Source organism: Priapulus caudatus, unplaced genomic scaffold (genome assembly GCF_000485595.1).
Source record: "Priapulus caudatus unplaced genomic scaffold, Priapulus_caudatus-5.0.1 Scaffold535, whole genome shotgun sequence".
Lineage (NCBI taxonomy): Eukaryota > Metazoa > Priapulida > Priapulimorpha > Priapulimorphida > Priapulidae > Priapulus > Priapulus caudatus.
Genome location: NW_014577596.1, coordinates 64,969 through 77,709, shown reverse-complemented (window position 1 = coordinate 77,709; position 12,741 = coordinate 64,969). Strand labels below are relative to the sequence as shown.

The 12,741-nt window shown below is 40.2% G+C and overlaps 2 protein-coding genes across 2 annotated transcripts; one reads left to right on the top strand and one right to left on the bottom strand.

Moving 5' to 3' along the window:
* The first annotated feature begins 3,330 nt into the window (after nucleotides 1-3,330).
* LOC106811407 lies at nucleotides 3,331-5,042 on the top strand. Its single transcript, XM_014814996.1, has 3 exons — nucleotides 3,331-3,553; nucleotides 3,744-3,980; nucleotides 4,760-5,042. The coding sequence occupies exons 1-3, from the start codon at nucleotides 3,359-3,361 to the stop codon at nucleotides 4,874-4,876; spliced, it is 549 nt and encodes a 182-aa protein (XP_014670482.1). The 5' UTR covers nucleotides 3,331-3,358; the 3' UTR covers nucleotides 4,877-5,042.
* LOC106811400 lies at nucleotides 4,185-12,735 on the bottom strand. The gene is made up of 15 exons (XM_014814984.1): nucleotides 12,395-12,735; nucleotides 10,921-11,070; nucleotides 9,591-9,653; nucleotides 8,734-8,799; nucleotides 8,482-8,571; nucleotides 8,233-8,325; nucleotides 7,725-8,019; nucleotides 7,388-7,526; nucleotides 6,988-7,224; nucleotides 6,606-6,682; nucleotides 6,337-6,441; nucleotides 5,942-6,159; nucleotides 5,637-5,801; nucleotides 5,054-5,304; nucleotides 4,185-4,592 (listed from the first exon to the last, which is right to left on the bottom strand). The coding sequence occupies exons 2-14, from the start codon at nucleotides 10,995-10,997 to the stop codon at nucleotides 5,202-5,204; spliced, it is 1,728 nt and encodes a 575-aa protein (XP_014670470.1). The 5' UTR covers nucleotides 10,998-11,070; nucleotides 12,395-12,735; the 3' UTR covers nucleotides 4,185-4,592; nucleotides 5,054-5,201.
* Nucleotides 12,736-12,741: the final 6 nt, after the last annotated feature.

The following is a 12,741-nucleotide window of genomic DNA, read 5'->3' as shown; positions in this document are numbered from 1 at the left end:
TTGCGTTGCTTAGTGTCCATTTATAAAAGCATATACTAACTAAATAAAGACTAAATGAGGACCATGACTCAAGCGACTCGGAATGATGAACAGTGTTATATGTATAACAAGCCTTTAGCCGACTCAATTATACAATAATTATAATCGCACTAACTTAGACAACTTCTATACCAGAAATTAATCAACTAAGAATAACACCTACGAGTGCACTACTGTATTTTTTATTAAAGTTTATACTCTGAGTCTCCTCAATATATGCAATCATCACGTTATTTCAAGTATCAAGTATTTGTCGTGACAAAACTCTCCTGCAACAAAATGTTAACAAGTCTTTACTGAGTATTGAATGAGAACGCACTGTCTGAGCTGTAGCTGGGCCACTCATTGCTTTCTTGAGGGGGTCTGCGGAACTCGTCGTTGTGCCGCCTGAGCGGTCACTTAAAATCAAACCCCGCGCCGCTGAAATGACCCTAAGGGCGGTAACTATCTGAAAAACACTGCGATCCTCCAACTATCTTCATTATTGAGACCTCGCCCTGTCGTGCGGTTTTGTCTGATGGAACTTTGCAGAGCAACCTATGAAACACACAGATTTCCTGTCCGACTCTGCAGGAAATACTAACCCTTCAAATAATATATAGGTCTCACAAATAGTGTGGTAGAAGAGCTAATGAAAAAAAATGCCAAGGATTTTCTGGTTGGAGCTAGCAAAGTTCAAGTCAAACACTTGTTCCAAAAAATTGATACGGAGAGGATCTAATATGGCGCAACATCATTTGAAGGGAAATTGTAATATTTATTTAGTGACGAAGCAGATAAGCAGGATCTAAAATACGCAAATAGATGAGAACTTTTACCTTGAGGTTAGCGTAACCTCTGTGAATGATAGGTCTTTCGAAATCCTCGACACGAACTCCGGTCCTAGCCTACACCATGCATGAAGACCTGACACCACTCATTGCTTAGCGCAGTGCTGAAGGACCTGCCGCCGCGCCAGTAAGCTCGCATTGCGGTTCCAAGAACTACACACATTACGATATTCACGGAGTTTAATATGATCGACTTTGTAGCTGTAGTCTTCTTCCATCTCTGTCCTCAGAAAGTTGATGTTAAAATGTATGATTAGTTACACACAAAATCTAACATTAAAAGGAACCGCAATAACCATGACAATACGAAAGACACACGAATGTTGTTTTTTCAAGCATGTATAATTAGCGAAGGTATCAATTGTTGCCAATCGTGCTAAAATTCTCTTAATTTAGCTATACAGTCTTAAGCGCGTCTCCTATATAAAGCGCGTCATGTTCCAAAGCTCTATATCATACGTCTTTATCGCAGGATTTTGACAGAATCTGACGCGCTGTCCTTTACAGCGGAAACTCCGGTAATGGATCCAGCATGCATATCGCTGTAAGAGTTGGTTTGCTGCCGGCAACGTCATGTGAATCTCCACGCTGCTTGTCTTTTTTTAGCTTCTTGTCATCAAAAACAACCTAGAAATACTGGAATCAAAAAGACCATTCTTGAACAGTCTATCCTCGTGTAGGGCTCGGGAAACTCACACTTGCACCCCTAATAATAGCCCATGTAACGTGTTAGATGTAGATAATGTCCCACGGACTTGAGAGGATCCGTTGACGTAGCTTCCAGAAACGGTCTTTGGCTAAGGTTCTAGCACAACCCTTGATATTAATGTGATATGTTATTTGTATATTTGACGTTAGTCACCCAGCCTGGTTCGGCTACCGTGGAGACCGTTGGCGGTTAACGTACTATACTATTAAACACGGTAAATAATGGAGATCGCCAGAGAAGCAACCACTCATGGTAAGAGGCATGGGGCAAGAAGTCAGTAATAAACCATCATCCTATTCCAATCACGTCACTGTGACACATCTCTATTCCTTGAACGCGGAGATTCCTCTATTATCATACATCTTGATACTTATAATTATACGCCGAGACACACAGACCATGCTGACACCAGACAGTAATTCCCACAATTTAAGTAAGATGAGGCGTCAACTTCGCATTGTATTGGCCAGTGCACATATTAAACATTTAAAACTTACATTAAATAAGCTTTTGAGAGAATACCATTCGAAATAATATGCCAAGGCAATGTTCGCCAATAAGAGAGTAAAGGGATGATGAAGGGAGTAAGTATACCTTTTCCCAGTTTTACATCATTTAGAAAATATACCTCAAGGCAACGATCCTTTTTCTTCTGTTAACTTAAAGGCAGACGACAATCGATTAGCAATTTTAACCGATATCTACAGTAGTGGCATCGCCATTATGTATTAATAAGTACATTACCATAGTTATCCGCCCAATCGCGTATAGTTTTTCCATATCACTGCCTGTTACTAAGAAATACTCCAATGAAATCTCCCGCGGTCCAAATAAGCTTCCTTTGTTAAGCCAGTTTTAACCGCCCCCTTGCCGGCTAGTGACCGGCCGTCACTGCCGCGAAGCGGGTGTCATATAATGACAGATTAAGTGCACCGGACATTTTTCTGCAAACCTGTAAAATGCTCGCCGTCAGTGCATTTCGATACCTTGTGGTTGAGTGCGCATTCCCGTACGTAAGTTTATACTCCCTTGCATCGGAAAAATGAATATACGAGATTGAATTACAAGCACCATATATAATGTGAAAAGGATATTCAGAACCCAATGACCAATTAGGATCTTACTCCCTAAAGGCCTAGAAGCAAAAGTTTCATCGTATCACTATAACATGGAAAACCCGTAAATGGTGCCGAAATCTACAAGTCATGTCATGCGAACGGAAACGACGGTGACACAAGCCACGACTAATAAACGTACGTCCGAAAACTGACGGACACCCACGGGGCACGGACTATAAACGGACAGCCCCGATAAAACGTTATATCCTTACCTTGTCATTTTACTTTATCACGAGTGTCCGTGTTTATTACGTTCAGACAGTATCTCTGCGCACTGTGAGATCATCTCCAGTTATTGCAAGCTCTTGCTGCTGGCACGCTGCCGCTCAGCTGGCACGCTAGCGATAGTACAGTGGCGTAACTGTATACGTAACAGTAGGCCCTACGCTAGCTCTGATTGTAATGAACGTGGAATCCACGTACTAATCACGGACGCTCGTGATAATGAAGTAGGCTGTGCATGTTGGGGGCCAACACTATGTGGGGATCGCGAACTAACCACGGCCACAGACTAAACATGGGAAGCAGACGGCACTACGCGTATTTACGTATATTGGTCAAACGAATACACCTGTGTCCGAAATTGAAGACATATGTGGGTACCCGTTCATTAGCAACCAAGCGTATTTACTTGTGCCTCGATACTGAGAATACACTCAGAAATGCATTCTACGAGCTCATTAGTCGTTATACGCATCTCGACAATGCCACCACGTCGAAGGGGCCGGAGGAGCGGAGCAGGAGAGAGGTCGAGAAGACCCAGATCTAGAGGTAGTAGGAGGCCTGCTCTGTCCAGGCAGTTAACGAGTGCAGAGGAAACCTTGCACACTGTTGAAAACCGGAGAGCAACCATGAGGGTAAAGTATATACAGCTTTTATATCACTAACAATGCAAATTAAATCGCATGATTGACAGACATAATGTTACCACTTTCATAATGCAGTGAACAGTAGCACCAAAATAAGAGTTACTCTATATGTTAATTACAGTGCAGGCTGCTTTAGGACCCTTTTAATTATTTCCCTTCCATATTTTAATGATTTCAGAACATAATTTCCCAAATGCCCATGGAAAGGATCCAAGATGTTATTTTACAAATGATTGAGAGTCATCCATCGTTGGTTTTTAACATCCTGGACCCACCAGCTCAGCAACCAGGGGGCCACCACCCTCCAGGAGGTTCCCCCCTTCCGGACTGGTGTGTGTGCACCAAGTGCAGGACAATGCCAACAGAAGCCGAGAGGATATGCTGCGGCAGGGAGCAATGTCTATCGACACTACCGGTAAGGTTGCCATTACGCAATAGTTATGGCTCAATATACTCAAAGCTTTATTGTAAACATTTACAAACAAATGCGTGCCACACATTTCACAACTTTATTTCACGGTGTTATAACAAAAAAATTACAATCCAGTTTCTTCGCAAATGCATTGAATTCAGTAATAGTAGTGTTTCCTAACGAATCACACTCATCATTCATCATTCTGATAGAAAATCTATATTTACGAAATATAATGATTTGACATGGTTTCCTAACAATTCACACTTAATTGACACTACAAACATATATATATATATACATATATTACTATATATACCATATATATAGTAATGCTGTATATATGAAATTAATGTACTAAATGACGTTTGCTACATAGTGCATAACATGCGTTAATGGCCTCCTTGTAACCTATGGCTACTTGAGTATGATTTTGTAGACAGTTCTCTAACATAAGACTTGAAATACACAACAATTCATCAACTAACTCCATACCACATAAATTTTACTAATTTACACACTCCCTCGAAACCTCCAACGAACTGAGAACATCATAGCCGATTGCTCTGGATTGAACGGCGACGCTACCATCCCACGACTTTTGGACCGCTATTCCTGAATAAAGAAGAAGCCAATTGAAAGTACATAAAACACATAAAATAACACGTGGCTGATGTGTGGTGGAACGAGCGCAGTTTTAGTTACGAATTTTTGTTTGTTGCACTTCTGGTCTGAATAGCTACGGTGTCGCGTACAGGTAATCTCTCATTTTTGTTTTCCAGGATTTTTCAATTATCATACTAGATGAGGCTGTCCTAGCCATAGCGAGAATGTACAGACAGGATGTCCTCGTTTTAGCAGAGGATGCAGACGTCCGGAAAGCAAACCGGCCAACTTAAACTCTCCTTGCTGCATACCGCCAATTCATATTGTGGCAACATGGCCGTCTGGGTGCCGCCAGCGAATGGTTATACTTCATGTTGTGTATGGGCCATTAGAGATAAGTATCCAGACGCGTTTGGACAGTACATCGGATTTTACCCGACCGCTTAGCTTTAACCTAATTACGACCGTACCTTTGGTTCAAACCTTGACACCTTCTCAGCAACAAGTTGTGCTGTAGATGGTGAGGTACGGGCGCCAGATGTTGGCTATCCTTCGCGGATCATCAGCCTCCAAGATACGCGGGGCCTTTCATGCCAACTTTATCGTGGATACGACGTATCAGCGCCTGTCTGATGAGGACAGGTATGTGAGATAGGTTTTTTTCTCTTGACGGGGTAGGCTGACCACCTCGCACTTTTTTTTGTTGTAGCACCTTTGGTATCTGATTGTGGAATTAAATGATATATATATAAACAATATGATATGTTATTGAATATTCATCAATTCAAGTTCTATCTCATATATGCTGTGGCAAAGTGCTATACAATACTCTCACAGAAATACTAATAGACATCCATTCCCGCAAAGTGACGTTGACATATAAACACCTTCATGGGATTCCATACTAACAGCCCAGCAACAAAAAAAAGCAATTTTAATCTGTTCATCATATAAAATTGAGGTTTAACTGAATTTATTTTTGAAGTGCTACTAATGAAATAAGTATGCCGAGATTTGGATAAGCTTCTAACTTCCACAACAACATCTGCTTACACAACGTTTCCTTCCTTATTCTTCATTAGTGGCCTCTCCACATGTACGTTGTGATCTAAGGCGGCCAACAGGTTCCGTACCCTGTACACTGGAGGTGTGTACGCGAAGCGCTTGGCACAGTACATCAGGACGTGATTGTGGAACACCTCCAACAAAGCTGTACTTCTGTAAAGCAGTCATATAAAACAAATTTTTTAATTTATATTAGCTAGAGGCAAGTATACACACGAAAATGTACCTGTGTATATTAGGCTTATGATTGTACATGACAGTGTCAACAGGCATCTTGGTTTGAAATAAAATACCTGAAATTTATCACATAGTCGACTCTCTTGAGAAAGCGCTTGTCCAGAACAATTTTTCTGAGTGCTGACATTGCTTCACTGTCCGTTTCCTTGTCAAGCCACGGCTTAGTTCTTCCATCATCAAGTGGTCCATGGCAGCACCTGTTTAGTCCTTGTCCATGGGCCATAATCCACTCGTGCTCATTAACAACGTGGTGCAGCACGCCGCTCCATATGCACTGCAATCAGTTGTAACCTGTGTTAACGTCATTTTAGCGTTTATCAATGTAGTTCAATCAGCGGTGGAACTCGTTTGAAGCCAAACGCTGCAAGATTCCTAAACATCACCTAATAATTTTATTAACAGAAATATCTATTCCATGCGACATAGGGTGGAGATGCATAGGTAAACTAACCACAAATTCGTCATAGCTTTGTGCAGTTTGACAAACAAACCAGAAATGGTTCACTATGTCTTTGCTCCATTCTTGCAGTGCAGCACATCCCTTTTGTTGTCCAGCCTATAATTCATGAATTAAACAAAGGCTTAGCAAATTCACAAACCCAGACACAGCATCAGTTGAGTTAGTTTCATACCCGAGAAAAGCATGACGTACACATTGAAAGCATTAATGCATGCCTGACTTGTGTATGGACTTGCAGTTCTGCATATAATAACACATACCGCCAAGATCTTCTTGCCCAAATTTTTCGCCACATGCCACACGTCATTGGAATGTTTGATCTCAGGATACTTGGTTCCTGAAATATAGGCAAAAAGAGATGAAGTTTTGCTTAAAATGTTTCAAGATATTGAATTTAAGAACATATTTTAACGGTTCAATTCATACCTATTTGATTAAATCATACAACCACTCTTACACAACGGTCGTGCATTTCTGCAAACATGTGAGAGCTTACTCAATTGTTCTGTCTTCGAAAATACACGGACATGTGCCCAACACGTATAAATTGTATTGAAAGAATTGTTATCATATCATGAAGCTAAGCTGTATGTCCCTAAGGAAGTCTGCAAAGTACAAAAGGCTTTCTTGCTTCAAACTTACTCATGCATGCTCCTATAGCCATATGTGCATCTGTCACAACCTCGTCAACCTTCAGTTCTTTCTCTAACAGTTCCTGAAGTGCACTGTTAAACCCCATCTTCTCCATGTTAACAGATTTCCTTTCCGTTGTCCTCTTGTCTAAAGTTCGCAGGGTTAGAATTTTATGGGATTCATTTTCCATGAAAGTGTATGTGCAATACTGCGCTGAGAAGCCAGGAGAATCCATCCGACCATCACCTACAATTAGAAGTTCAATTACCTGTCTGCCGCACCTTACAGAAAACATGAAAGACAGCAAACATTAGCAATGTTACTAGTATGTAAAGAACAATTCCATTAGACAGATATAACTGTATGCTTAAAATTGTAACATGCACAATAGTGAATGAATAGTGCATACCCAGTACAATGAGACTCTTGTCCTTCATCTCTGTGAGGATCTCCTGCTGGTGATTTGTCCAAAAGTCATCAATGGTTGGTACCATGTATGATGCCTGTATGTTGTGGAAAAAAGTGCAATACGGGTTCGCGTTTCTGAGCTAGTATAATATTGATAAGAAATAATATTTTTGAATACATCATTTATCATTAACACCAAACATTTTTCATCACTTTATGCGCTCTTTAGCACATATCAACACCAGAATATAGATGAAATTAAAAATTAAATGCAAATCAGGTAAACTCGTAATTTATATTAATTATATTAAAAATAATATTAAAATACTTTGCCGTACCCATTTAAGGTACAATGCTGAGCCAACGAACTCCTCTTCAATGCTCACACGGCTTGCACACTGAGTGCAATGTGTCACATTTGTGACAGCCAGTGTCTTGATCTGTGCAAGAAATGCCAGACATACGACATCATCCGTCAGCCGAAAACAGTCGGAGGCTGTCTTAATCCGGTCGATACCCGGACCAATTTCTTCTGGTGCATCGCTCTCTTCTGCATCTCCCTCCGGCACCTCCATCCCGAATTCAACTTCTTCAAACGCCAGGGCTGTCGTCGCTACATTTACTTCGTCCGGTCTGAAAAGTTCAAAACGGGTAATGTTATGCTAACTAAATTATACACTGCTGATTAAATATAACAGCCTCCTAACCTGCCTTAGTGGCATGAGGGTTTGCATAAAAGGGTACAATACTGAGATTACGTGTTGTAGCTACGTACTGCATTCGCATAAAGGAGTTGATAGGCAAAAATGATTCATACAGAAACATATATGCAAAGACGAAACTTACAGCACAGCTGACATTGCGAAACTAGGCTCATAGTCCGAGTCATACTGATCCTCATTGTCTTCTTCAGATAACTGAGAGATGTCCACTGACAGACTGTAAAGGAAGATTGCAAAGAAACATAAAATAATAAGAGCAAACATGTATATTGCCAATAAAAACGAGGTACATCTCAAGAAGAAACTGTAACAAGAAGTACTGCAGTTCGGGTGCTTGCAAAAACAATTGCAGTGGTGTAGACGGTAGGCTTACTTGAATGGATCCGCAAATGACGAGGAAAGTTTTCTCTGTTCCACAACTCTGCCACTCTGAGTGATTGTAAGCGTTTCAGATGGCTGGGGTCTGAAAAATGTATAATCAGGAAGTATAATTAAGGTTCAATTAGAAATAAATAGAAATGGAATTGCAAGATATTTGAAAAAAAAGATATAGATACAAATCAACTGGGAAAGTATGTTTACAAATTGCAATGGCTGATGGGAAGGTCATCTCACAAATATTTACCTCTTCTCACTGGACTCCACTGCAGATCCAACCAATGTCTCCACAGCGGATATTGTACGCTCACTGCTGCAAGTGACAAAGTATACATGTTACCAGGGGTTAATAATGACAATTTGTCATTATTAACCCATGATGTTACTTGAATTAGTTGGTATATGCTGATATGTAGCATATCTGTGAAATGAATGAAAAAAGGAAAGCCATGTTGCGAGCAATGCAGGTAGAAACCAGTGTTGTAAGTCTCGAGGCCGGTCTTGGCTTCGAGACCGGCCTCGAGACCGTTTTCCTTGGTCTCGGTCTCGGTCTTGGCCTCGGAGGATAATGACTCAGACTCGGACTCGGATTCGGGGGGTGCGGACTCGACTACAACACTGACACACACGCACACACGCACGCACGCACGCACACACACACACACACAGCTAATACAGTGTATACGCGCATTACATACATTGTATAAATCGACAAAATGATGATCCCAAAAGTGTCGATTTATGCAAGTTTTACTGTACTTTGTATTTCATGCAAACAAGTGACAGATCCAGGGGGCAGACGTCACCCCCCCCCCATTTTTGAACATTCACATATATAGAAGCAAAGATCATGTACAATTGTACATGATCTTTGATAGAAGTGAGTGGCCTTGTCAGTCTGTGCCCCCCTTTTTTGTCAAAACTGGACTCGGACTCGGACGCGGACTCGGGTGGTGTGGACTCGGACTCGGGGGGTGCGGACTCGACTACAACACTGGTGGAAACATACACACCAATTATATATAATGGGCGCTAAATGATCAGTCTGGAAGACTGACATAGTTCATGTACCTTTTCTCACTAGTTCATGTCTTTTTCACTCACCTAATTGCAGTCTCACTACCACTTTCCATTATAGGCTCAACACCAGAAACGCTTCCCTCATTGCTGTAAATTAAAAGAACAACACTCATTCACCATGAAGGATATAAGTACTCTCAACCCTTTTCACGGGTATTGCTCTAATAAAGATTAAACGTTTATTGACAAACGAATCGAATCAATTACTTGTTTTTTTGTATAGATGAGATATCTCTATGCTCAAGCCAAAAGAATTCATGAAATTTCCAGCACCTAATTATGTTAACACACAGTTGAGTTTTTATGTAAAAATGGAATTGTGGATATATCTCAATTTCCAGAAAGAGTGAGGATACATAATTTTAAGCTACATGTTAAGCACAATATGTACCAAAAAAGCACATCAAGATTTATCTTTAAGTTTCAAATTTACCGAGAGAAATGAAAAAAACTGCCTAAAATTCAAGTCGCACGTTTAAATTAAAAATTGTAGCTAATAAAGTGAAATAACTAATGAAATACGGCACTTAATAACAATCCCTGACATGCGTTTTAAAGCAATATGTTACCATTGAATTATTCCGAGTTGTAATATCCATTTATACATTGTCTGCTGTTAGAAATCGAAATGGATAAATCAGTGTTTCTCTATTTTTCACAATGATCGACCGCCTGTGTGCAAAATGGGTGAACGCATGTGAAACATCTACTGTTAGTACTTACTGTGACATATCCATGACTAATTGACACCACTAAATTGGTCAAATGCTCCATGCAACTTGAGCAATTGTGAGAAACCAGGTTACCACTGCAGTGCACAAACACACCCATTGCCTGCTGTCACTAAGCTATATGTCAACAAACGCTTGCATTATGTAAGGTATGTATGTAGCTAGGTGAAATATCTATTCTTGGCAGCGTGGGATAGTACAGATAACTAGCAGATGACAGCTGTAGAATGGTTGATGTTGATGGGCTAACGCGTTCCAAACTTTAATATCATTAATATCGTGATATAAAAGAGTTATGGGGGGGGGGCGGATTGATATGAAATATATATGAAGAAATATATATATGTTAGATATGAAATATATATGAAGAGGGGTTAGATATGAAATATATATCAATAGGATATGAAAGTCGGCACTTCATATAAGTCTGATCAAAGCGAGCTTGAAAAGAAGGCATTGCTCTTCAAACTGAAATGTTCGCTTCGTTTCGCTCGCCTTCGTGTCATTACATTTGACAAACAATGGATAATATTACTCGTTCTGACAACCAACTTAGCAAACCAATAACAAATGAATAACATTGTTAACTTATGACATAAATTCTTATTTATAATATGTGATACCTTTCTTTGCCTATTGATGATACATTCGAGAGTGCAGTGGTCGCAGCGGGAAACCGCCCCAACTGTCCGGCACCCATGGGTGTCGAAGTCAGTACTCCTTGAAAAGAGCTTGTTGACGCAACGCCAACAGCTGACTGTCGTTCATAGAATCTGAACATTTGATAAACAATGGGTAATATTACTCCAAATATAAAAACTGATGTAGAGATAGTAGTACACGATACAATATATATACGGAAATATTATCAACTCTGCAGACTAGAGCATGACAATGCAAAAAAGGTCACTCAACAGTAATTTACACAAACATATGAGCCTAATCATGAGTCTAGTCAACTTGCTAATTACATTGTTTGCAACATCCAAGCATAATTTGGCTACCACGCATATATAGACTATTATAGGAATACATTAGCCACAAGTAAGAAGGTCCCGATGGGGTTTAGCGTGAGTCTGTGAAATGGTCGTACTTTTTAACGTTAGCGAGAAAATCGATTTTATTTTAGCGTCAGACGTGATATTTTTATTGGAGTGACTTGTGATACCCTGCTAGAAATTAGAGTTATCCTGAAAGCATCTGTTTATTTACCATGAACTGTTATATTTTATTTAGCATTTAGCGTGAAATTATTTTACATTGATTTTGATCAAAAATCCATTTGGCTTGGTTCACCATTTTCACACACTGTCATCCATCGTAGACTGGTCCTCGTCTCGACATATGTCTATTGAGATATCGGTTCAAGGATAGAGAACATATGGGTCCCAATAAAACCAATGTCATTTACATCAATATAAATATAATATTATATCAATATAATAGGTTAGGGTTAGGGTTAGGGTTAGGATTAGGGTTAGGGTCAGGGTTAGAATTAGGATTAGGATTAGGGTTAGGGTTAAGGTATAGGCACATTGGTTTTATTGGGACCCATGTTCTCTATCCTTGGGCCGAGATATTTATACTCACAAGCTTACTACATTGAAGGCAATGAGCAAATGAAATGAGGACCAGTCATAACAGTACTAAGATCTCATAAATATAAGGTTAGGGCTGTCACATATTTAGGCTTTGGTACTGTGTGGTACTATATATAACTTACAAAATTTAGTAAGAAATAGAAATATTTAATGAAAAATGAGAAAAGGGCCAGAAATATACTGTTAATTGAGATTTGGGGTACCCATCAGGAGCCTCACTACGTTGCTACTATCCTACATAGTACATATATACGTGAAACAATTGTAGAGACTGGTTGGGCTTAGCTCTAGTACCGTTGCCGCAGGCCGCGTAGAGTTCGCCTGCGGCAAATGTACCCGAGAGAGCTAGGTTCAGGCTAGCTCTAGTACTATAGCCCGCGGATCGCTGCCGCAGGCGAAATCGAAACATAGGCCTATTCTGTAGTATTCTGTAGTATAAGCATAGCCATAGGTCTATTCCTATCCTAGCTATTATAGTATTCAATCACAAACTTACATGTCCAACAGGTGTTGTGCTACCTCCGCATCTGACTTCACATCAATGGGCTAATTCTTTGCTGCTGCCCATCTCTCGATTTGAGCATGGATATTTATTCTTGATATTCCATACAACCTTTGCGAACGTTGACGCTTCCTTTTCTTATCAGATTCAGTAAATACACTTCTGCGTTTGGCTCGTTTCGTTTGCACACCCACCTTTCCCGCGTCCTCCATTACGACTGCCGTCACTAGGCAAACAATTTACCCGGGACAAACAATTCGATGCTCAACATCCTGTAGCAACATGTGACGTCACCGAACCGAACTCGATGCTTATTTTGTTGGCAATAAATTTAGCGTTGG